Source organism: Pocillopora damicornis, chromosome 11, assembly GCF_964200805.1.
Source record: "Pocillopora damicornis chromosome 11, jaPocDami1.2, whole genome shotgun sequence".
In the NCBI taxonomy this organism is placed as follows: Eukaryota; Metazoa; Cnidaria; class Anthozoa; order Scleractinia; family Pocilloporidae; genus Pocillopora; species Pocillopora damicornis.
In genome coordinates, this window is record NC_142680.1 from 11,666,441 (window position 1) to 11,689,851 (window position 23,411).

The 23,411-nt window shown below is 37.8% G+C and overlaps 1 protein-coding gene across 1 annotated transcript; it reads right to left on the minus strand.

The window, feature by feature from the left end:
• Window positions 1-2,430: 2,430 nt before the first annotated feature.
• On the minus strand, window positions 2,431-22,090 carry LOC149037547 (fibroblast growth factor receptor 4-like). Its single transcript, XM_089187843.1, has 24 exons — window positions 21,909-22,090; window positions 21,141-21,314; window positions 20,176-20,448; window positions 19,472-19,795; window positions 19,024-19,287; window positions 18,566-18,850; window positions 17,699-17,947; window positions 16,602-16,847; window positions 12,750-13,034; window positions 11,853-12,134; window positions 10,901-11,146; window positions 9,711-9,995; window positions 8,651-8,932; window positions 7,988-8,089; window positions 7,614-7,629; window positions 7,095-7,285; window positions 6,558-6,674; window positions 6,246-6,430; window positions 5,778-5,897; window positions 5,400-5,476; window positions 5,252-5,292; window positions 4,671-4,767; window positions 4,250-4,346; window positions 2,431-3,469 (listed from the first exon to the last, which is right to left on the minus strand). Exons 1-24 carry the CDS (start codon window positions 21,940-21,942, stop codon window positions 3,317-3,319), a joined length of 4,425 nt encoding a protein of 1,474 aa, XP_089043969.1. The 5' UTR covers window positions 21,943-22,090; the 3' UTR covers window positions 2,431-3,316.
• Between the last annotated feature and the right edge of the window lie 1,321 nt (window positions 22,091-23,411).

Genomic DNA, 23,411 nt, shown 5'->3' on the forward strand with positions numbered 1-23,411 from the left:
TTCAGATTTTGGTTAAGGAAATGTGTAGTGCCTATTTTCAAAGATGAAAAAGCAATGCCATTTACAAATTTTAAAATAGAAAATGCCAGAAACTAAAGATGGAATATTAAAAAAAAACTGCTGAAATATGGCATACCTATTCACTGCGATTTTAATCATTAGCTGGCACACATAGATGTAAAAGAGGCTTTGTAAAAAAAACCTGGGCAATAAAATTAAAGATTCAGGAGAAGCATATGACATCAGTTAGTTTACTGGTCTCCTCACCTGAACTCAATCTGGAAAAAGAAATCTGCAACACTTCTTATCTTCTCACACTTAAATTATGACAAAATTTGATTATTTGCGCGCGGGTTAGATAGAAAATTCCAGTAATAGAATGGTTACATTAAGAGAAACCCATTACAATTAAATAAAGCAGAAGCATATTACCCACATTTCTATCCTTTTAAATAGAAAAAAATAGAAATTTTTTGTGCAATTACATTTGTAAACCGGGTACAGTCTACGGTAGCGAAGCAATTTTATTCTAACCTTCCCCCATAAAGGGTGCCTTGTGTATCAAATGCATGAATTCGGTACCTCCAGAGTCATAAGCCGGGTTTTTGGGGCTACAAAGTAATCAAATAATGACCGAGTTATGCCAGGCCATTTTATCGAGAATCAGCATTTAATTAAGTGTAGTTTCCTAAAATTGTATGGAAAGTTTAAAATATGCTTCATTTGTGCTACATATACGGATTTATTATTCTTAATTACTGATTAAATTCCGAGGGTGTAACTCAATTAATTCAAAGGAAAGTATCCAAGCAGATTACAGAGATGGTTCACGAATTGTAAACTAATAATGTATTAACAAAACTTTCCGAAATGTGCTTTAATGATAGTACCGATATAAAGTTATTGTTCCTAATCACTTACCAAATTCCGAGATTGTAACTCAATGAATTCAACAGAAAATATCCAGGACGCTTTCAGAGAGGGTGGAAAGCTGTATCCTGCCACCAAAGATACCCTTTATTGGCCATAACTAGTCGGCACAAGGAGTGTCCATAGACCTCGACAAGGTTTCAGTAGTGAAGTCGAACTAGTGAAATTGTTACAATAAATCTTTGCTTCTTTTGATGCGAATTGACATTGATACGAAACGTCATAACAATGGTGGAGACTGTTGTGTCCAGTCACAAAAATTACTCTGATTTTCTTATTAAATAACACTAACCAGTTTCTGAACAAGAGCGAAGTAACTACACCCATTACAAGTCGTTCATAAAGCCTATGATAGTAGAAATGTTTCTATTCTGAACTATTGGAACTCTCAGCCTATTTTCAAATGCAAATCAACATTAATGTATACGTCTTAACAAAATTGGAGACTATTACATCTAACTCAGTCTTATTTTCTAATTTTCACGATTATTAATTGTTGAGGGATCCGATCCTTAACAATTACGAAGACGTCTAGAGTCTGGCGGTCTGCAGACGATGCAGAGCCACTCGCCCTCCGGGCGTCAACCATTCCTCGCACAAATCGCACTGTACCATGTCGTCCTAACCCTCGGGCATTGAACAATAACAAAATAAATTAGTGTCACAATTTTGTCTCTTATTAAATTTAGCGGTGTTCCACTATCGCGGAAAAGGTTCAAAAACGACCTTTCTCGAAACATTAAACTAAATGCTTGCGCATTTTCCCTTGGTCAAGAGGGTCATTTCCAGCTTTCAGTTCGTATGCATTGGGGATACGAATATTTTCAATTAAAAACATACTTTAGTACGCACTGGAACGTAGAGTATTATCTATTTCTACTTGAGTGTTAAGGATGATGTTTTCACTCGGTTTTGTTGGGGGTCCAAATCTGTCAGCAGATTCGGACGGGAGGGGGGGGGGGGGTCCAAATCCGCTAGGACACCGGACCTACATGGGAATAATTTACTGATTACCCTTTTTCTTGTCAAGAACAGCGTGAAGGGACGGGTGGAGGGAAATCGGGACACCAACCTCCGAAGGATGTCTATGATACGCACTGCGACGCTGGTATCGATTACCTCTCGAAGTCTTCCATATTAAATAAAGGGGTAAGTTTCTAAAGAAACTGTGATGCTGCGTCGGTGGGAGAGTATAGCAGGTAATTTAGTGTTAACAACTGGGTGGCTAATTTACGTTTTCAACCCAGTTGTTAACACTAAATTATCTTCCATATTAAATATGGGTATTACGTCCAAGCGTGAGCTGCACGAGGCAATAAACATCAACAAACCCGTAAAATGAACTCGGAGCTAATTAGAAAAAAACTACGAACGAACTATTCAAATATGTCCTTTAAAAGAAAATTGCGTTGTATATGAGATACAAGATTAGGTGTTTTTCTTTCTCTGTGTATATCTAGAGCGGCTTAAATAGTGATATGACATTGTGAATAACGCCATAAGGTAAGCCTCTACTTTTTTATTGCAGATATCAAATAGAGTGTTTTACAAAATTTTAAATACAGCTTAGTGTGTTTCGATAATGTACAGAAATAAACGCTCATCCTTGCTCTAGCCACATCGCCACTTTGAAGTAAGCGGTTCATTTCATCATAGCAAAGGTCTGTCTATCAGCCACAACCCCTCTGAATAGCGCTCTCTGTTTCTTGTATAAGTCGAAAATATTGGAATAATAACTTGATTAATTTGATTTTAGAATCACTCTATTGAGACGGTTCTCTCCGTTTATGAAAAACCATTTAACAATAACAGCAAGAAGGTTAGAGTAAACATACCGATAGCGATGCACTTTTTTTTGTTTTCTGATACCAATGACACAAAATTTAAGCAATTTACGACCCATGTAACACCATATTACAAGACATGTCACCAATCTCGTCGATAAAGAACACGCTTCTGAAAGGTCCATCACTAAATCAACACTAAACTACTAAATATATTACCAAGTCTATATCACCAGCAGGGGACACTTCAATAGCATGATTGCTAACAACTAATCGTATTGTTTCACCAGTAAACAGTAGCAAACAATTTTCCCAGTACAGAAATCTAAATAGACGAGCTACTTTCTCATTTAAAACCTCCTTTTTTAAAACTCCGGACTTAGTCAGCTAAATCGAGTTATTTATCAATTGCAACTTACGAAAAAACTGACTTAAAGGTGCCTCATCAAGGAAACAGCTTTGATTTATTATAACACAATAAGGCCCTTAAATTATTACCGTTATCACGAGTACACATTTTCTTCTAATACTTGATGCACTAAAAAGTTACCGAAATTTACTGTAACTGCTTGGTTCCTAAGCAATATTCAAAATGACACAGTCTAACGACGGTCGCTGGCCCATTTCCCTAATCTCTTTGCCGCGGCGTTCCTTAGAGGTCGTGCACTTGGTTCAGCATCTTCACCTCCGAGATCTTCAACCTTGGAGTATTTAGTCGTGTCATAAGATCCCATGTCGAGCAGCTGCAGATATGTCTGAAGGGAAAAGCAATAAAAGAGGATTTTCATGATCGTCACAATGTTTCCTAACGTCAAATCAAGAAGAAAATTGTAATGACTACTTCAAAGGACAGAAATGATCCTCGCTTTGAAGGCACAGAGTAATGCGTTTTCTTAGGCAGGTTGGTTGGTGAGTAGGAAGTTATGAATGTAGATGAGTAATTTGGTATTTTCAACTGAGTTGATAACGTAAATTGGCCAACGTAAAGAGTCTAAAAGCTGACGTTTTGAGCGTTAGAACTTTGCCATTCGCTCTGACGAGGGGCTAACGCTCGAAACGTCAGCTTTTAAAATCTTAAAGGTGGCCAATTTACGTTATCAACTCAGTTGAAAATACCAAATTACCCTGTTTTACTTTCCCATCAACCTTTATTATGAATGTAGATGCTCAGACAGTTTGGAGGGGAAGTAGCGGGAAGGGTGGAAGGAATGGTGATAGATGGGTTCGTGGGCATGAGAGATCTTAGCGCGTTTTAAGTTTAAATGTGTTAAGACTTAAAAAACATCAATAAACTGGGGCAAATAGTAAGAAACGTAACTACAAGCAGAAGCCGTCAAAATGGAAGCTCCAGGCACTGAAATTCCCGCAAGCGGCTCCAGCCGTAGTTAGATGAAACCAATACAATCCTAAGCACTTCCATTAATCTGCTGAAACCAACTTTGAAAGAGTAGTGGTCTATGAAGTAATTTTAGAGGAATAAATAATCTTAGAGGCCTACAAGGACGTCAAGGACTTGTTCAAATCGTGCTACAAACCTCTTCACGAAGGTAGGTATCCATTCTTCTTCGAAGGTTTTCAAAAGGAGGACGAAAGTCGGGGTCAAAATTCCAGCACCTTTTCATTATAGCATACCTGGAACAAAGGAATGATGGTCAATACTGGACTGTGGTTTATGTAATATGTGATAAAAATCAACCATTACAGAAATCTTAAGAGAGTCCGTGCAAATAATGGCTAAAATGATAAGAAATGTCTAGTTGTAATAGCTGAAAATTCATCTTTTCAAAATTCTTGAGTGAAAAGACAAACTGGTGACCGCTGTTAACTTTGTTTCATTTAGCAGAGCTCAGTAACGAAAGAAGAAATCAGATTACTCAAGAGAATATGTTTTTCATCGGGGTTAGGGGGATTGGGTGATTTAAAATGGAACATGGCAACTTGAAAGGCAAGACTCACAGTTTATCATCAACATGATCGGGCTTTGGAAGTTTGTATCCATGTGTGACTCGTGCAACCACATTCCCTTCTGACCACCCCTCATATGGAATTCCTCCTGCGAAGAAATAAACAAATTGTGGCTGTGATACTCCCAAATATTTCGTTTAAAAATGTTGAGATTTAAATCAGAGATCCACTTCTTGTGCTTGACCGCAGCACTCGAAACATGATGTTTCCTAGCCTGATGTTTTATGTAATTGATTACCACTTTTCTGCCAAGTAATTTGAAAGGTTTTTCGTCATTTAAAGTCGAACACAAAATGCTAGTCGTCTTGAGTGATAATCAGAGCAAGGAAAGTCCTGACACAACGTTTCTCAGTTACAGAGAATGAAACTTCGACAAGCTGAGCAAAATTCATCATTGGCGTAAACTTTGGCACAACAAGTTTTTCTGCCACAGCTCATCACACTAACGTCTGCCAATTGGGTCCTAAAGGCATTGACATTACTAACGAGTTCCAAAAACGATACCTACAACATTTCCACACATGGACGGACGGGAAGTATAAATATTTTTTGTTGAACATAGTTTGACTTACCAAGGGTAACTATCTCATACAGAACGATTCCGTAAGACCACCTGAAAAAATTTCGAAAAACTGTTTCCGAGATATTCTCTAAGTGAGCTTGTAAAGACAAAAACCAAAGAGATGGCTTGCTAAGTGCAAAAATATACATCATACATACACGTCACTTAAGGTGGAAAGTCCAGCGAAATTTCCCAACAAAATCTCTGGTGCAGTCCATTTGATTGGCAAACAGCCCTGCAACGACAGTTTGTTTAAAAATAAGTGTTTTAATACTAGCGAGTTAAAAAAGGACATGCATGTAAACGTGAAGTTGTTGATGCACATCTTCCGAGACTTTATGGAGTGTCAAAATTTAGCAGTTGTCGTAAATTTAGATGATAAAGTCAACTAACTCAGTTGTAATCTGTGGCATGGCAGAACGTGGAGCTATCCTCATTTGGCAGTTAAGGTGAATTTTAAGCAGAGTTAGGGCTAACCTTAGGAACCTGTTTGCAAGTGCCACTGCAAAAAAGATAAAGCAAAGACGATCTTCTACCTTTTTGGCATTTCCATGACCATATTTGAAGTTTTGATATGCCATGCCAAAGTCGGTCACTTTGCACACATAGTTGTTATCAAGGAGGACGTTTCGAGCTGCCAGGTCACGATGGATTATCTACCCAAAGACAAAGATCCAAAATGTAAACTTGCTAACAAATGCATATCTTTTGTGAGATCTACCATGACCAGAGGGAAAATTATACAGACGTTTGCATGGGTTGTAAGACCTCTTGTTCCTAAGGTGTTCATTACAGACCAAACATATATCAAAATGACTACGACATTAGGTGACCCACTGACAATACCAATGGAACTCTTGAGAAATATTGAGAATATGAAACCTGCTTCCGAAAAAATTCATATAATTTAGATATATCTATACTCAAGCAACTCAAAAGATATAACAATCCCTTACAGATATTTCTGCGGTAAAATTAAATGTAGAAGCATTTTGGTTACTTACCCCCCTTGATCCAAGGAATACCATACCGGCGGCGATTTGTTTGGCAAAGAGCACAAGGTCATAGTTGTTCAAATCTTGAGGCCTCCCTTCTCCAAGATAATACCGATCATTAATTCCTCGGCATTTTCTCATGTAACCAAGCAGGTCACCACATGGCAAATGTTCCATGATAAGGATCGGATGAACTTAAAATAACGAAAAGAAGGAACGAATCAGTAAAAACAAACAAACAAACAAACAAGCTAACAATCTCATACTCAGTTGAAATATTATTGCATATAATAAGAATGACGCCTTAAACTTAGCATGTACCTTCTCTAGTGACGCAGCCAATGAACTTCACTATGTTTGGCTGATTGCTTACACCGAGAATTTTTCCCAGCTCGATCTCTCGCATCAAACATTTTCTTCCTTCCTCCCCTGCGGTGGCTACAATAAAAAGGAAATACTTTATAACCGGGGAAAAAATCCTTATTGACGAATTTTCTCGTGCTTAAGAAGCGAAATTTCGGGTGAGGATTTAGACCTCACATCTTAGGAGGTCTTTGAAACCCAGTTGTTGAAGCTCACAACTTCAAAAATGGAACCGGTCGGCGAGCGAATCCTTTCGAGGAATTCATATTTTCTTTGCCTCACGATTGTGGCACACGCCTGCAAATTTTTTATTGCTATTGATGCCTCTATTGTTTAATTGTTGCTTTTGTTATAAAAAATAACTTTGCACGAATCTCTTAGAGCGCCTTGGTCAACCTGAGATAAATGATTACTGGAAAGTGCAAAGTACCCTTGGCAAGAAACGCTAAGTACCCACCCACGTGCTTTGAGGAGAGATAGTTGAATAGATCTTACGTGTAAAGCATTTAGCAGCAACTGTACGATTTCCAGGTCTCCCATTTGGAGAACTAAGAAGAGCTCTCCACACTGCTCCAAATGCCCCTCGCCCAATGACATCTTGAAGCAGGATACGGTTCACTTCAATCTCCCATTCATCCACTTCTACATTCGACAGCTCAATCTCAACTGACTCCCCTTGATCAGGACTAAATATTATGAAAATCACACAATTTCTATTGCTAAATCAAAGTATAAGTGATCAAGCAAAAGAAGTTACGGAGACTTTTTTGAGTTTCTTAATTATCTGACTGATTTCTTTAATTTATGGAAAGATAATCAATCTAGAAATGAAAAAACAACATTTTCTTGTGCACAAAAACTACAATTGTAGAGCAACTCGTTCACACAGACTATCATTCAAGTTAACTTTCCAAATGAAATGGTTGACATGACAGTAAGATATAAACCCCAACTTCAATTTTTTTTCAAAAAACATTTCAATTTGGTAAATAAAAGGGAAACTAATTGACTTACAGAGTGGTAGCAGCCACTGTAGGTCCGATTGACAAATCAAAGAAAGAAATAAAGAAGGGAAAAAAGTTCTGCCTTAACTTTAATATTTAAATAAAAATAATATGCACTTTGGTCAGTGGTTAATAGAAGATTATAAATCAGATAAAATCGCAAGACAAGAAACAGTAGAAACATGCCTATAGTGCCTCAAGGGTTTTCATTTTCCTGCAAACCGAGATGATATTAATACCTAACTAATAGCGAACTTGAGGAGAACAATTGAAATACGAAGTGGAGTAAAAGTAAACATAAACTTGTCCAAGCTTTTGCTTCTCACACAACTTATTATTGTCTGGAAAAATTACCCAAAACAAGATATGAAGAGCGAGGTTTACCTGTCCTCCGACGTTTCCAAAAATAGCAGCCCATGAGCAAAATAACAATGACAGCAGCCATTGATCCAAAAATATAATACCACACCAGAAATGGACTAACAGCTGTTGGTGTAAGTTAAACACATGCTTCTTAGCCAAATGACAAAGGTAGTAGATGTGATGATAAGGAAAAGGTTGTTACACAATATTAGCCAGCTCCTCTGGATACTTTTTTCGCTTGAGCCTAGCTGGCTCATTAGAAATGGCTATTGTTTTATGGCTGAGATTCAAAGAAAGGTAAATCAAAACTATATGGAGAAGACCTAGCCAGAATCTTGTCTTTAATTGAGAAATTATCTGCTTTTTTGTTGAATAGATGTAGAGCAATTCCCTTTGCCAAATAGGAAACAAGCAATAATGGTGATAATTATTTGGGTATCTAAAAGTAGGTTCTACTGTATCTAACAGGCCAGGGGACCCATATTTTAATTATAGGCTTCCACCTGACATCCATACACGCATTCACACACACAAAAAACAACAATAAAAGCAAAGGAAGACAAAACAAACAAACAAACAGAAAACAGCAAATAGCATGCTTAAAAGTTTCAGGTTCCGTCAAGTCGAACGATTTACTGCTGTTAAATTTTAGATTGTTTCTACACTACAATACTGCCAACTTACGGTTGACTTTTATCATCACAATAGAGCGGGCCACATTTCCTACTCTGTTACGGGCTTCACAGGAATATTCACCACTGTCCTCCTCCACAACTTTTGCAATAATCAGATAACTTGTTGTCTCATCTAATTGCGTTTCAATGACTGCCCGTTCTTTTACTGGGTCTCCATCTTTTTTCCAAGTGATATTTACCGTTGCTTTGTTGACGCTGCAAGTTAACCTAAGCTTATCACCTTGGGTGAGCGTTGGATATGGTTTTGGAGTTACTTTGGCGGTTGGTTTTTCTGTGTTGAGAAAGAGATAATTTATACATAACTTGGTTTTCATTAAAAAAATTTACTCAAAATACCTCAGTAAGGTAATTATCAGAGAAACTAAGTGATTTGAAATCAACCCTCCAAATGGTACATACGGGGTATAACGTGCCAATTTGAGTGGAACTTGGCTTCAAAGACGTTTTAAAGAAGGTTTGAAATACTTGTCCAAAATGTTTCTGAAGATTTGCCAAAGGGTCTCAGATCCCATTCAAGGATGCTTCTAAATAAACTGAGACCCAGCCCTTTGTTTTCTATTATAAAGACATATTGCCCAATACAAAGCTACAGATCATCTCAGTGATCATAAGCTTTTGGATCAAAATGATTAGAGTGACCATAACAAAATGTCACAAAGTGATTATATGGAAGAGTCATCTCAAACAACTGGTAAATGGTGCATGTGCAACAACTATCTTTCCCACAATTCATTACGATATTTTTCACTCAAGCTTGTATTTGCACTCTTTGACTCCATTGTCTTGGAAAAATTCCAGGGTTATCGATACTCCATCTCATTCTTAACAAGCTATCAGTTCTTCTTGGGCAACCTCTAGCCACCAGCCACCATTTTCACCTCATATTTGGAAGGTATCTTCAATTATCATTGTTGCAACGGATCCATCGCCATCATTACCCTTATTGCTATTAAAATTACGATTACTATTACTATCATTATTACAATCAACACCATCCCTGTCAGTATTACTATTATTATCATTGTAATCATTATAATTATTGAACCTACCAAATACTTGAAGTATTGTGGAATAACTTGTTCCATTTGCTTTGTTTTTTGCTGTACACTTGTATGTTCCTTCCATTTTCTTTGTTGCTCTCTGTATTTTTAGGAATGATTCCTGGAATGAGTCTCCCTTAAAATTGTTTTCATTGATCCCCAATGGAAGTCTACGGCCATTAAATGTCCAGGTCAGTTTTGGTGTTGGAACGCCTGTGGCACGGCAAGTAAAGTTTACTGGGTCTCCATCAATAACAGATTGGTTTACTGGAGACAGTTTGATCTGAGGAAACACTGAAAATAAAAAGAGCACCACTGATGTTCAACAAAGGTTCTCAAGATACAATCAAATAACCACAAGTAATCTGGCAGTAAGAAGAGCAAATTTGGGAGTCTTCTAGTTTAAAATCTCTAAAATACAAAGCCAATAGTTTTGTTTAAACATGCGCAGGAACACTTTGTTTTCGTGTTTTATTGACTAACCTCTTTCAAGTTGAGAGAAATAATGAAGAATCTATTGAGGATCAGAAAGTGGACCGTGAGCAACTCCAATCTTCCGTCATTAGGATTTCGAGTCCTTAACGCGCAGATAGTGTCAAGATTACCTTAGGCATGAACGGCATGCAGAGAATAGAGTAGGATAAAGTTAAGTGAGATAGGTTCAATGACTGTGAAATTAGAAAAAAATTAAGATTTAGACGACAAATAATAAGATTGGACTTTTTGTCACCAGCCTATCTCGGTAGCCTCGCAGGCAGGTTTTGGGAAAAAATGCTTGCTAATGGTAAAATACACATCGTTAGTCATAAGACTCGACCCATAGATGCCCGAAAAGGTTATCTGCGGTTTCTCAAGCTTCAGGCAATTTTTACGTTTTTTTTTTATTTTTATTTTTTAAGATGATGTTCTTCAGTGAGTGACACAGGCATTAATGGAAAAAAAACTCCAAGTCGAACCCAAGCCTCTTAGAAGATGCAGGACGCAGGAAATGGGGCTTAAAGTTTATTCTCCTTGTCCAAGAAACTAGAATGCCTATCCATTTGCTCATGCCATAGGAAAGGCAGCACATTCTCCTCGTCTATTTAAGACCTTACGTTGGTCCAGTCAAGGGCTTGAACTATCGCACGGCAGTACATCACTCTACAACGTGAACTAACCAAGCACCGTTTGTAAATCTTCATAAAATTATTTTGATTTACCAGTAACATCGATCCAGAAGGAGATGTTAACTTTTCCAACCTGATTTTCAGCAGCACATTCATAGAAACCTCCATCATCAAAAGTCACGCGCTTAATAACTAATGTATTGTTCCTACTAAGAGCTTTTCCATCCTTTGTCCAGTTGACAGATATTGGTGGATCACCCCTTTTAAAACAGTCTGTTTCGAGTGTGGAGTTTAGTGGGACTGAAAGATTCTTGAGTTCAGGATTTAGATGTGGTGGACCTAGAAAGAAAAATTAAAGAGTTACGATAAGATTATCGTCACAGGTACATTGGCATCTAGATCTTGAATGTAAACATGTAAACACTATAAACAAATGAATGGTCGTGACGACCAGCAACCTTTAGGAAGTTTCATTCTGGCGCTGTCAGTACGTTACTTACTTGGTTGACACAAGAATAAAAAACCTTTGCCATCTCCTTGCTATTTACCTGGGAAATTTGACTTCCCATCAATCTGAGCACGATATGCCAGTTCTAACCCATTAAAAGTGAGGAAACATCAGACACTGCAAATTAAAGTGATGACCTGATCTTCTAAATTTTAGCAACTGCATTTATCCGGGTTGGCGTACTACTTTAAGCTAGATTTCGCCTGCTCATTACCTTATGAAAAGGTAAATCAGAACTATGAATAGATGAGCTACGTCATTCAAATCTTGTTTTGAATTGAGAAACGACCTTCAATTATTGTAAATTGTATGTAGACCAATGGCAACACCCAAATAGAAAACAAACAATCATAATGATATTGCAACAAATTATTCGAGTCTCTACAAGTTGGTGCTACTGCTTCTAAAAGCCAGTGGACCCATATTGTAAACTCTGATTTACAGTTTCCTAAAAAAACGATTGCAAAAGGAGCAGTTTCATCGAAAATAAACGACCTCTAATGGTTAATGGTAGACACTACAATAATAATAGCTTACGTTTGACTTCTATTGTCACAGTGGAGCGGGCCATATATCTTAGTCTGTTACGAGCTTCACAGGAATATTTACCACTGTCCTCTTCCACAACCTTTGCAATAACCAGGTAACTTGTTTTCTTATTCAATTGTGTATCAATGTCTGCCCTTTCTTTTATTGGGTCTCCATCTTTTTTCCAAGTGATATTTACTGTTGCTTCGTTGACGCTGCAAGCTAATGTGAGCTCATCATCTGTGGCAAGTATTAATTGTGAATTTGGTGTTATTTGAGCAGTGGGTTTTTCTGTGTTGAGAAAGAGAAAACTTAGAATTTAGTCTAAAACAGCTTCACTGATAATATCCTTAGTAATGTAATTATCATGGACCCAAAAGAATCCAAAAGCAACCCTCTGAACGAAAATTGTAGGGTAAATGGCTCTTCAAAAGAGTTTTTGTTAAAAGGTTCAATGGCATAACCTGGCCAAAATGAGTAGGGTGACCATTAAAAAAACTTTGCAAAGCTATCACATTGAGGAGTCACCCCAAACTATTGGTGAATTGCACATGCGCGCACAACGAGTATCTTTCTAAGAATTCATCATTTTTCCCAGATACGTTAAACCCAACCAGCTGCGCACATGGGCTTTAGTTTCTCACAAAATTTCCAAAATTATGTTCGAAAATCAATCTCTAAACGGTTTTTTCAAAAACCAGTCTTAACAAGCTCTTGGTTATTTTTGATCAACTCTTAGACTAATCACTATGTCCGACTTACATTCTATTCACCAGCAAGGGAGATAAACTCAAAAGATGAAGGCATCATATATAATCATTGTTTACAATAGATCCATTATCATCATTAACATATATATCACTAAAATTATGATTACTATCATTCTCATTAGTATTATCTACCTACCAAAAACATGAAGTGTTGTGGAGGAACTGGTTGTATTTGCTTTGTTTTTAGCCGTACACTTGTATATTCCTTCCATTTTCTTCGTTATTTTCTGCATTTCCAGAAATAATTCTACAAACAAGTCTCCCTCTAAATTGTTTTCTTTAGTACCTGATGGAAGTTTACCGTCATTAAATGTCCAGGTCAGGTTTGGTGTTGGAACACCTGTAGCACGGCAAGTAAAGTTGACTGAGTCTCCATCAATAACAGACTGGTTTATCGGAGACAGTTTGATCTGAGGAGAAACTGGAAATAAAAGGGGCACCGTTAATCTTCAATCAAGGTTCTCAAGATAAAACTGGATAACCACAGGTCATTTTGCAGTCGTTAAATGTGTGAGAAGATTTTTTGAGTCTGCTAAATACGTGCATTTTCAGAAGTTAGAGATATTACCTGGATTCTGTACATGGGAATAGATAGGGATATCACATTTAAAAAGGGGTATGTTAGACCCCTGCCTCTCCAAGTCCAACCCTACGTCCTCGTCGTGAGAGGTGGAAACAGGTAATGCTGGCTAACAGGGCTCTGGTGAAGCTGCATAGGCCAATCCCCCGTGCAGTGGATGTAACGGATTACAGAATCATTGATCAATTTCAACTTAACCATCGACTTGGGGAATAGGGGGTCGTCACACAGACAGCATATGACGCAGCGTAGGGAAAGCCGTCAGGATCCTACACAGCCGATTGCTCTTCTTTCTCCTAAGTCAGCATCCCTATTAGGCACGTGGAACGTGAGAACTATGTTCCAACCAGGCCGTGCTACCATCATAGCGCATGAGATGAAGAGGTACAAGTTATCAATCCTCGGACTGAGCGAGACACGCTGGACCTCATCAGGAGAGATGAAATTGGCAGATGGCACAACTATCATATATTCAGGCCATCAGGACGACGGAGCACCACACACTGAGGGTGTCGCATTCATGTTAACATCAGAATCTCGTAGAGCCATGATCTCATGGGAACCTATAAATTCTAGAATTATCACTGCCAGGTTCAGGACCAAACATAAGAACATAAGAAGATAACCGCACATATTATCCAGTGCTATGCTCCCACAAATGATTCAACTGAGGAGGACAAGGATGATTTCTATGGTGTGCTTACTGAAATAATTGACAAAGCGAAGGAAAGAGATCTTGTAATGATAATGGGTGACTTTAACGCAAAGATAGGAGAGAATAACAGAGGATACGAGCAGATTATGGGTAAATATGGTCTGGGGACAATAAATGAAAATGGCGAACGTTTCGCAGACTTCTGCGCAGACTGCAACCTTGTCATCGGAGGAAGCTTGTTCCCGCACAAAACAGCACACAAGGCAACATGGGTATCGCCTGACCACGTAACAGAAAATCAAATAGACCATATATGCATCTCACAGAAGTTCAGGCGATCTTTATTGGATACACGCGTCAAGAGAGGTGCAGACGCTGCATCAGACCATCACCTCCTAGTTGCCAGAGTCAGATTAAAGCTGAAGCGTAACTATCAACCACGAAATCCAAGGATAAAGTACAATGTGCACTACCTCATGGATAGTGATACAGTACAGAGCTTCCGGTTGTCGTTGTCTAACAGATTTCAGCCCCTACAAGATCTGAATATAGAGGATGAATGGAGTGACATCAAAGTGAGTATTAACAGAACATGTGTAGAAGTATTAGGGACTAAGACAGCTGAGCACAAGGAATGGATTACACCAGGAACCATGGGGTCTATCAGCAAAAGAAAACATCTGAAGGAAGAGTACAACAGAAGCAGGACAAGGAGAGAAAAGGCAGAGGCACACAAGTGGTATGAGGCAGCAAACAGTGAAGTAAAGCGTAAGATCAAACAAGATAAAAGGGAATATTATGATACCCTAGCGACGAAGGCAGAAGAGGTTGCAGCACATGGCAATATGAAGGACCTTTATGATACCACCAGGAAGTTGGCGGGTAAATTTCAACAGACTAGCAGCCAAGTAAAGGACAAAGAAGGTAATATCTTGACTAGGGAAGATGAGCAGCTTAAGCGGTGGGCACAATACTTCAATGATCTCCTCAATCGTCCTCCCCCGCCAGAACTTCCTTCCAATAATACCGGAGGCTTCAGCTGAGTTGAATGTGAACTGCGGGAAGCCATCCAAAATAGAGATTGTGCGCTCTATCAAGATGCTTAAGTCAGGGAAAGCAGCTGGCCCAGATAACATACCTCCAGAGTCCCTGAAAGCTGACCCCGACCTATCAGCAGATATCCTCTATGGCTTGCTTGGAAAGATATGGGAAGAGGAGGAGATGCCCCAGGACTGGAACGAGAGCTACATTGTAAAACTGCCAAAGAAAGGTGACCGCCGGGAGTGCAAGAATTACAGAGGTATATCCTTGATGTCAGCGGCAGGGAAGGTGCTGAACAGAATTATCTTGCTTCGTCTTCAGGGGGCTGTGGATGCTACACTGAGAGATCAGCAGGCTGGCTTCAGGAAGGACCACTCCTGTATCGACCAAATAGCCACACTTAGGATAATCATTGAGCAGTCAACTGAATGGAACACTTCTCTTTACGTTAATTTCATCGACTTTGAAAAGGCTTTTAATAGCCTCGATAGAAGTGTTCTTTGGTGCCTTATGAGACACTATGGCATACCGGGGAAATTCATTCGAATCATCAAAAATTCCTATGATAAGACGACTTGCAGAGTCCTTCATGCTAGTGGATTGTCAGATAGCTTCACGGTCAACACTGGGGTCAAGCAAGGTTGTTTGATGGCACCGTTTTTGTTTCTACTTGCTATGGACTGGATCATGAAGGAAACAACTAGAGAACAGCGAAATGGGATCCAGTGGAACTTATTGGAGCAACTTGAAGATCTAGAGTTTGCTGATGATATCGCCCTGGTGTCAAGTAACAACCAACAAATGCAGGACAAAACAGCAAGGCTAACAGCTAATTCCATCAAGTTAGGCCTGCATCCGAATGTGAGTAAGACCAAGGTTATGAAGGTCAACTGCACCAACAACAGACCAGTTAAAGTGAGGGATACCATCTTGGAGGAAGTAACATCTTTTGTCTACCTAGGCAGTGTAGTCAGCATTGACGGAGGTTCCGATGAAGATATCAAGGTCAGGATAAACAAAGCCAGAGTAGCTTTCAATATGTTGAGGAAAGTGTGGTCCTCCCATGTCATCTCACGGAGAACCAAATTTAGAATTTTTAACACCAACGTCAAAGCAGTCCTCCTCTATGGCTCAGAAACGTGGAGAACAACTAAGCAAACGTCCCAGAAATTGCAGACCTTCGTCAATAAGTGCCTTAGGCGAATTTTAAAAATCAGTTGGACTGATAGGGTAACGAACGAGATGCTGTGCGAATTAGCAGGCGAGGAACCAATCATAACTCAGATCTCAAAGAGAAAGTGGAGATGGATAGGTCACATCCTAAGGAAACCGGCTAACAACGTCACCCGGCAGGCACTACGTTGGAACCCCCAGGGCAAGAGAAAGAGGGGTCGTCCCAGGAACTCCTGGAGAAGAGGTGTAGAGTCCCAAATGAGAAACTGGGGCCACACTTCGGCCACTTTAGGAAGATTTGCCCAGGACAGAACCCGATGGAGGACGGAAGTGGTTAATGGCCTATGCTCCAACCGGAGCTAAGGGCGAAACAACATGTTAGACCCCTGAATATATTAATAACATGAAAACCTTAGTTTATACCAAAATAACTAAACTGAGCATCCACTTCAAATCTATATATCAATCTTACTGAGGTATCCAAATCGAAGACAAACCAAGCACCGTTTGTAAATATTTATAAAATGATTTTGATTTACCAGTGACATCGATCCAGAAGGAGATGTTAACTTTTCCAACCAGATTTTCAGCAGCACATTCATAGAAACCTCCATGATCAAGCGTCATGCGCTTAATAACTAATGTATTTTTGTTATCAAGAGCTTTTCCATCCTTGGTCCAGTTGACATATACTGGAAGATCACCCCTTTTAAAACAATCTGTTTCAAATGTGGAATTCAGTGGGACTGAGAGATTCTTGAGTTCAGGATTTAGATGTGGTGGAACTGCAAAGAAAAATTTAAAATAAAAGTCACGATGAGATAATATTAACAGAGAAAATATTGTCATGGCAGACATTTTGTTTTGGTTCCAACTCATTGCTCCAGCCAATGACTAACAAATAGCAGCCGTGTAATATAATTGAGCTAAGAAATGAAAAGTTGGAAGCAAGCACCACACTTCTCAGTTTACTGAAGAATGATTCAACTACACGTTAAAGTGAGAGAAAAATATTTCCTATTGAACTTGTCAATGATCGCAAATCACTCGTGACTCTTCGCTTATGGATCAAGCTCGGAAAATTAATTACAAACCCATAACAACTAGTAAGGGTTTTCCTAAAAGTTCATTAAAATTCCCGGTGGAGATTCAGGCATCATGAGAGTGAAGACTGTCATCCTCAGAGAAAATAAGAGCTACACTATTGGTGGGAATATAGTGATGAGAAACAAGAATAAATTAGTTGAATGAAAATCGCTCAACTAATTTATTCGTGTTTTCTCGTCACCACATTCCCACCTGAATAGCATAGCTCCACTGTCTGTGTGGAGAGTCAGGCACCATGCAGGTGAGGCCTGTCATCCAAGAGGATACGACAGAAATGATCTTGCTCGACTAACCAGCAGTACATACGTATGATATCGATTTGCAGTTCAAAATTTAAAGTAAATGTTAAAAGAAGGAAGAGATTTCAAGAAGAAAACCCTCTTACTAGATGGAGGTATTTCCTCACTCAAGAAGATGGCAAAATGATCCTGGCCAGTGCCTTAACCCACAGCAATTAATCCAGAGTCTATCCCACCGCAGCTGACACAACTGAATGATTTAAAATCCAGTTTAAGACTTAACAACTTACCTTTAACAGAAATATAGATGTTTTCAGCAGAACTTCCTCCAGGATTTTTCGCTTCACAGGTATACAGACCTGTGTCTTTCTCTGTTATCTTATGAAAGGAGAGAGACATGCTGTGTCCTTCAGATAAGTTATTCTTAAGCCAAGTTATCTGTGGCTGAGGCTGACCTTGAATGATTTTACAAGTCAAAGTGACAGTGTCTCCTTCTCTGATTAGATAGGTTGCTCCTGAAATTCTCACCTCTGGTAGAACTTTGAATAAACAAGTAAAAAAGTTAAAACACAGTGCCTTTAGTTATACACACATAATACGAATATCCTAAAGGGCAATTTCCTTTTTGGGTTCATAACATCAGTCTATAAATTAGACAAAGCATTTTCATGTGACTAATTTGAATAACCAGATGAAAGTCCTTTTCGAACGGCTAAAAACAACAAATCATTGGAACATATAAGATGACCTTGCAGAAATGCCTATCAGAAAAAAATTAAAAGCCCTTCAGAAAAAAGTAACAAAGATTGTTTTAACCTCAATAAATGAAATCAGAAACCCACCTTACCAGCATTATCTACATGCAGCTGAACTACTTAATGACTAAATTCTGAGGATCAGCTATTGATAGTTACCTATAATGTTTAGCTTCATCTTTAATATATTTTAAACTGCACTTTGTACTATTCATATTTTAGAGTAGATATTTTAGTCGTTTAATTTTTGTATTTTGTATTAGTCTGTGTTCCCTTATTAGCATGGATTCCTCAGGCTTCATGGTTTGACACTAAAATAAAGTTTTTATCACTATTTTTACTATTATTACATGTTGGTATAATGACTGAACCAGTTTCAGATTTTTCCAATAACTCACTCACCTATAACAGACACATTAATGCTTTTATGTCTGCTTGTGACCCTTTTTGATCCTTTATTTTGTTCCATGGTACATCTGTATGTGCCATTGTCTTCAGGGTGAACAGGATCAATCTGTAGACTGCCACTGGAAATTTGAGTGAATCTTCTCCCATCAAGTACTAACTTTTCTCCTTGTTTACTCCAAGTTATCTGTGGACGTGGTGTTCCTTCAGCACCACAGTTTATAATACCAGATGTGTAAGCAGTGAGGCTCTGCTGGTCTCTAGTGTTCTCAGTGAATCTTGCTGTTGAAATAAATAAAGAAACTAACCACTTACTGAAGCCACAATGAAGAAAAGCTAACTAGTCCCTATTGTGTGTCTATATTGTGAGTGCTGGGCACATTTACTGTTATGTTAACTTACTCTACAATGAGGCAATTAAGGTCTTCTAAATGTGTTGAAAAGGATTTTCCTACCATTAATGTAAACCGTGTAATACTGAACATATTCCAGTCTGAGGCATTCATATGTTCCTCCATCAGACAACTGCACATTTACTATGACCAGTTTACCATCTTCTGTGGTCTTGACCCTCTTAGAAGAAGAATTCATCCTTTGCACCTTTTGACCATTAATGACCCATTTCGCAAAACTGGTTTTGTTACGTATTGAGCAGTGAAGGATTTCATTGCTGCTAATATCAAAGTAAAGATTCTCTTTTCCCAATACTTCTTTGTTCTCTGAAAGAAATGTTTTCAAGTAGCACAATTATCAGTTCATTCTGTCTCAGTATTTTGGCATTAGTTTGTTTCAAAACTAATAATATCTTGATCTTTGATGTTTAACTTTAAACACATGACTATATTCACGAGGACCAGTCACCTTTAGGAATTTTCACCTCGACGTTATTAATATCTTACTTACTTGGTTGACACAGTGCTTGAGAACCTTTGCCATCTCCTTGACATTGACCAGGGACATTTAACTTTCCATCAGTGCGTGCACAAGATGCAAGTTCTACCTCCTCTCCATTGCAGGAAACATCCACCATTACAGAAGTAATGTTTCCATCCTCTACGTTTGAGCCAATGAATTCAGCAAGAGCTTCTTCAAAGCCGAGTTGACGGCAAATAACTTGGGCATCTTTGAAATCCCATCCATTGGTACAAATTTTTCCCCATTTCCCTTTGTAAAATACTTCCACTCTACCACCATACTTTACATTTGCACCATTCAAGCGAACGGGAACTTATAAAGTCACAAAATATTGAGCAATCAGTAAAGGTAAGTTAACGGTGAATTTATAAAAGGAAGAAATATGGATAAGAGAAGGAGACAGCAGGATTAGGAAGAAATTTAAAAGTGCAAGGTGTTCATACAGGTTTAGAAATCCAATTTAGCTGTACGGGTTCTTTGATGGGCAGCTGTTCAGGTATCATTTTTGGGCCTCTTTACGCCTTCAACAATTTAAATTATTCCTCAAAAAAACCTAATTGTCAATATATATCATATTTTTTTAGAGAGCAGTCTTCGAGAAAACGCTAGTACATAATCAATTACCAAAGCAAGAAAGGATGTTTTGGCAAGGTCTACCAATGGAATATCACAACAGAGTCCAAAATGCATACCTTTACAGAATTGTAATTTGTTTGAGAAGCTTTCTTCACATTTTGTCAAAGTGGTGGTGCAGTTGAAATTAGTCGATGTCTCTGATACATTGCCACTGTCTTTATACCATCTACCATAATCACTGCTGTTAGAGTATCCCATTGCCATGCATGTCAAATCTACTTCAACTTTATTCCACGTACTGGTGCAAAGCTTTTTCCAGCTGCTGTTTGTATGGATTTCCATTGTACCAACCGAGGGGTTGCTCTCCGTTTTAAAGCGCAATGGAAATACTGATGAAAGAAATAATACAAAAGTATATGAAAACCTTGAGAGGCCCTCTTCAATATTCTACAAATCTTAATTATTTTGCCGATGATTGCCTCAAATAGGTACTTAGTTTCATATGTATACCAATTCAAGGTGTGTTACAAACATAATAAGCCCCAAATTTAAAAATGGTATCTTTCAGGATCAGTTAAAAAAAAGAACATAGTTGATACTTCTCACATCAGACATCCCATACTATTCTATCAAGAACCCACTATTTCAGTTGTGATTGACAAGAAATTTAGCACTAAATGCTTATGGATGACAACAATGAACACTGTAACGAGACTAATAACAGTATAAATGATGATACTAAAGTAATATAAACATTTGCAATTGTAATAATAGGGATTGTACGATAATAATATCGATAACGATGATGATCCTAATGATAATAATGAGTTAGAAAATGATAATGATAATAGTAATGAAAATAACTTTATTCAAGCTGCGATGTAATGGTAATTCTAATTTTGGACAAGGTCACTTTACCAAGATGTAGATTAAACAACAAAGGCTTTTAACAGTACTTAGCCTTTAAATTTGGGGTTCAACTACAATTAGACTTCGGACCATCCATGATGTCTGTATTTCAATTAATGTCACCCTATGTAATTAAAACTCCGACGCACTGATTTTACCATCTGTATGTTACCTTCGTGGCAGCTGGACATTTTGTTACATTCCCTTACAAGTGCTCTGCTCCCATTACAATGTTCCCCGCCATATGCTGGTTCTGGATTGGAACATTCTCTAAACCTTATCTGTATGCCACTGACTGTTTTGGTGCAGATACTCCAGGGAATCCACTCACTCCAACCACCATTGACTAACAATGTTTCAAGAACAAGCCGTTAAGAAACAACTTTAAAACTTTAAAACTCGGTTTTTGCAATCCACCCCCACAAGTTACATTGCAGCTCTCCCATGCTCCCCAGGATAAGAAGCCACCATCAACAATCATCATATCAGAGGTTAACATGATTAAAAAGTCAAATATGTTATAAAATGAAGAACTGCCCGCGAATATTGCAAATTGCTTGCATATATATTGCTGATTCATTCAACATTTTTTCCGTTTCAAATAAGAATACGGAATGAAAGAAACTTTACAAAATCTAAATACCAGCATATGGTAGAAACCTAACAGTTACTAAACACTGATATCTACATTGATATTACAAATGGCATGGGTATATAATGCTGATTCATTCAACCTTTTGAACAAAGAAGATAAAAATAAGGCATGAACAGAACTTTGACGAATCTAAATGGCAGCGTATGGTAAAAACCTTACTACTAAACATTGATATCTAAAAAAATTGTAAATTAAATTAAAAGTGCTTGAAGCACTTGGAACCAGCAAAATTAATAATCAAAATGATAAAAGATTGTTGGTTTAACGCGGATTACACACTCTCACCTGGACAATGATTTGTGTTGCAAGATTGGCTCATGCTACTATGTCCATGGCACCTACTTCCGCCCCACTGTGGGGGAGGATTTGTACAACTGCGCACTCGGCTCTGCGATCCACCACCGCAAGTTAGGCTACATCTCTCCCATGACCCCCAGGATGACCAGCCACCATGAACTATATTTATAACGGAACTTTAAATGATTGACAAGTTAAAGTGACTCTAAATAGTAGAACTGCCTACCAACATTGCAAATTGCATGCGCAAAACAGTGCCTATTCATTCGAGATTTTTGACTATATCAAATTAAAATAACTATAACAATTCATGAGTCATAACCATTGCAACTTATGGCTGGTATTTTCGACGCCCACTTGCGTGCTATGGAGAATATGCATACTGATGTTATGTAAAATATAAAGACTTACCAGCTGATTTGTTTCACAAAATCCACATGAAAAGTAAAAAGACAGTATTATTTGTTAAAAAATAAAGTAAGCATTGAAAAAGTTAATTTCATTCAATCTTTTATTGAAGAGTGAAAATCTTTGATAGAATTCTTCATCAAATTAAGGAGATTCAACTTATCGGTATATGAATAGAATTCTCTTGAAATAAACTATTCGGCCAAAGAAATAATTTTCTGAGGGATTAGTTTTATTTATTCTCAAATTCCAGAGTCAGGAGAATTCTTCATACAGGACTTAAATGATCATAATACATATACTGTGAGGAAAAGCCACTTTTCTTATATTAATAATGATATTATTTTGAAATCACTGATGATCTGTCCTTTTTAATGGGGCTCTCATGGGCGTCATAACTTTATATGATTCATCAGTTATCGGGATGCTTTCAGACTTCATCGATATTGTATATAACAGTAGTTATTTCACCATATCCTCATCAAAAACAACGAGCCAAGTTCTAGTTAACCATTACGTAAAGTATGAAGAGACTTACGATCTGATTTGTTCCACAAAATCCACATGAAAAGTAAAGAGATTATTTGTCAGGACTTATCAGTATAAGAAAGAATTCTCTTGAAATAAACTATTCAGCCAAAGAAATAATTTTCTAAGGGATTAGTTTTATTTATTCTCAAATTCCAGAGTCAGGAGAATCCTTGATACAGGACTTAAATGATCATAATAAATATAGTGAGAGGAAAAGCCACTTTTCTTATATTAGTACTGCCTACCAACATTGCAAATTGCATGCGCAAAACATTGCCTATTCATTCGAGTTTTTTGACTATATCAAATTAAAATAACAATAACAATTCATGAGTCATAACCATTGTAACTTATGGCTGGTATTTTCGACGCCCACTTGCGTGCTATGGAGAATATGCATACTATTGTTATGTAAAATATAAAGACTTACCAGCTGATTTGTTTCACAAAATCCACATGAAAAGTAAAAAGATAGTATTATTTGTTAAAAAAAAAGTAATCATCTGAAAAGCTAATTTCATTCAATCTTTTATTGAAGAGTGAAAATCTTTG

Coding starts and splice junctions, on each gene's coding strand:
- LOC149037547 (XM_089187843.1), bottom strand. CDS start 21,942: ATGAGCCAATCTTGCAACACAAATCATTGTCCAG. Junction 6,431..6,557: donor TGGCTGCGTCACTAGAGAAG/GTACATGCTAAG, acceptor CGTTATTTTAAG/TTCATCCGATCCTTATCATG. Junction 5,293..5,399: donor CTTTCCACCTTAAGTGACGT/GTATGTATGATG, acceptor AAATTTTTTCAG/GTGGTCTTACGGAATCGTTC.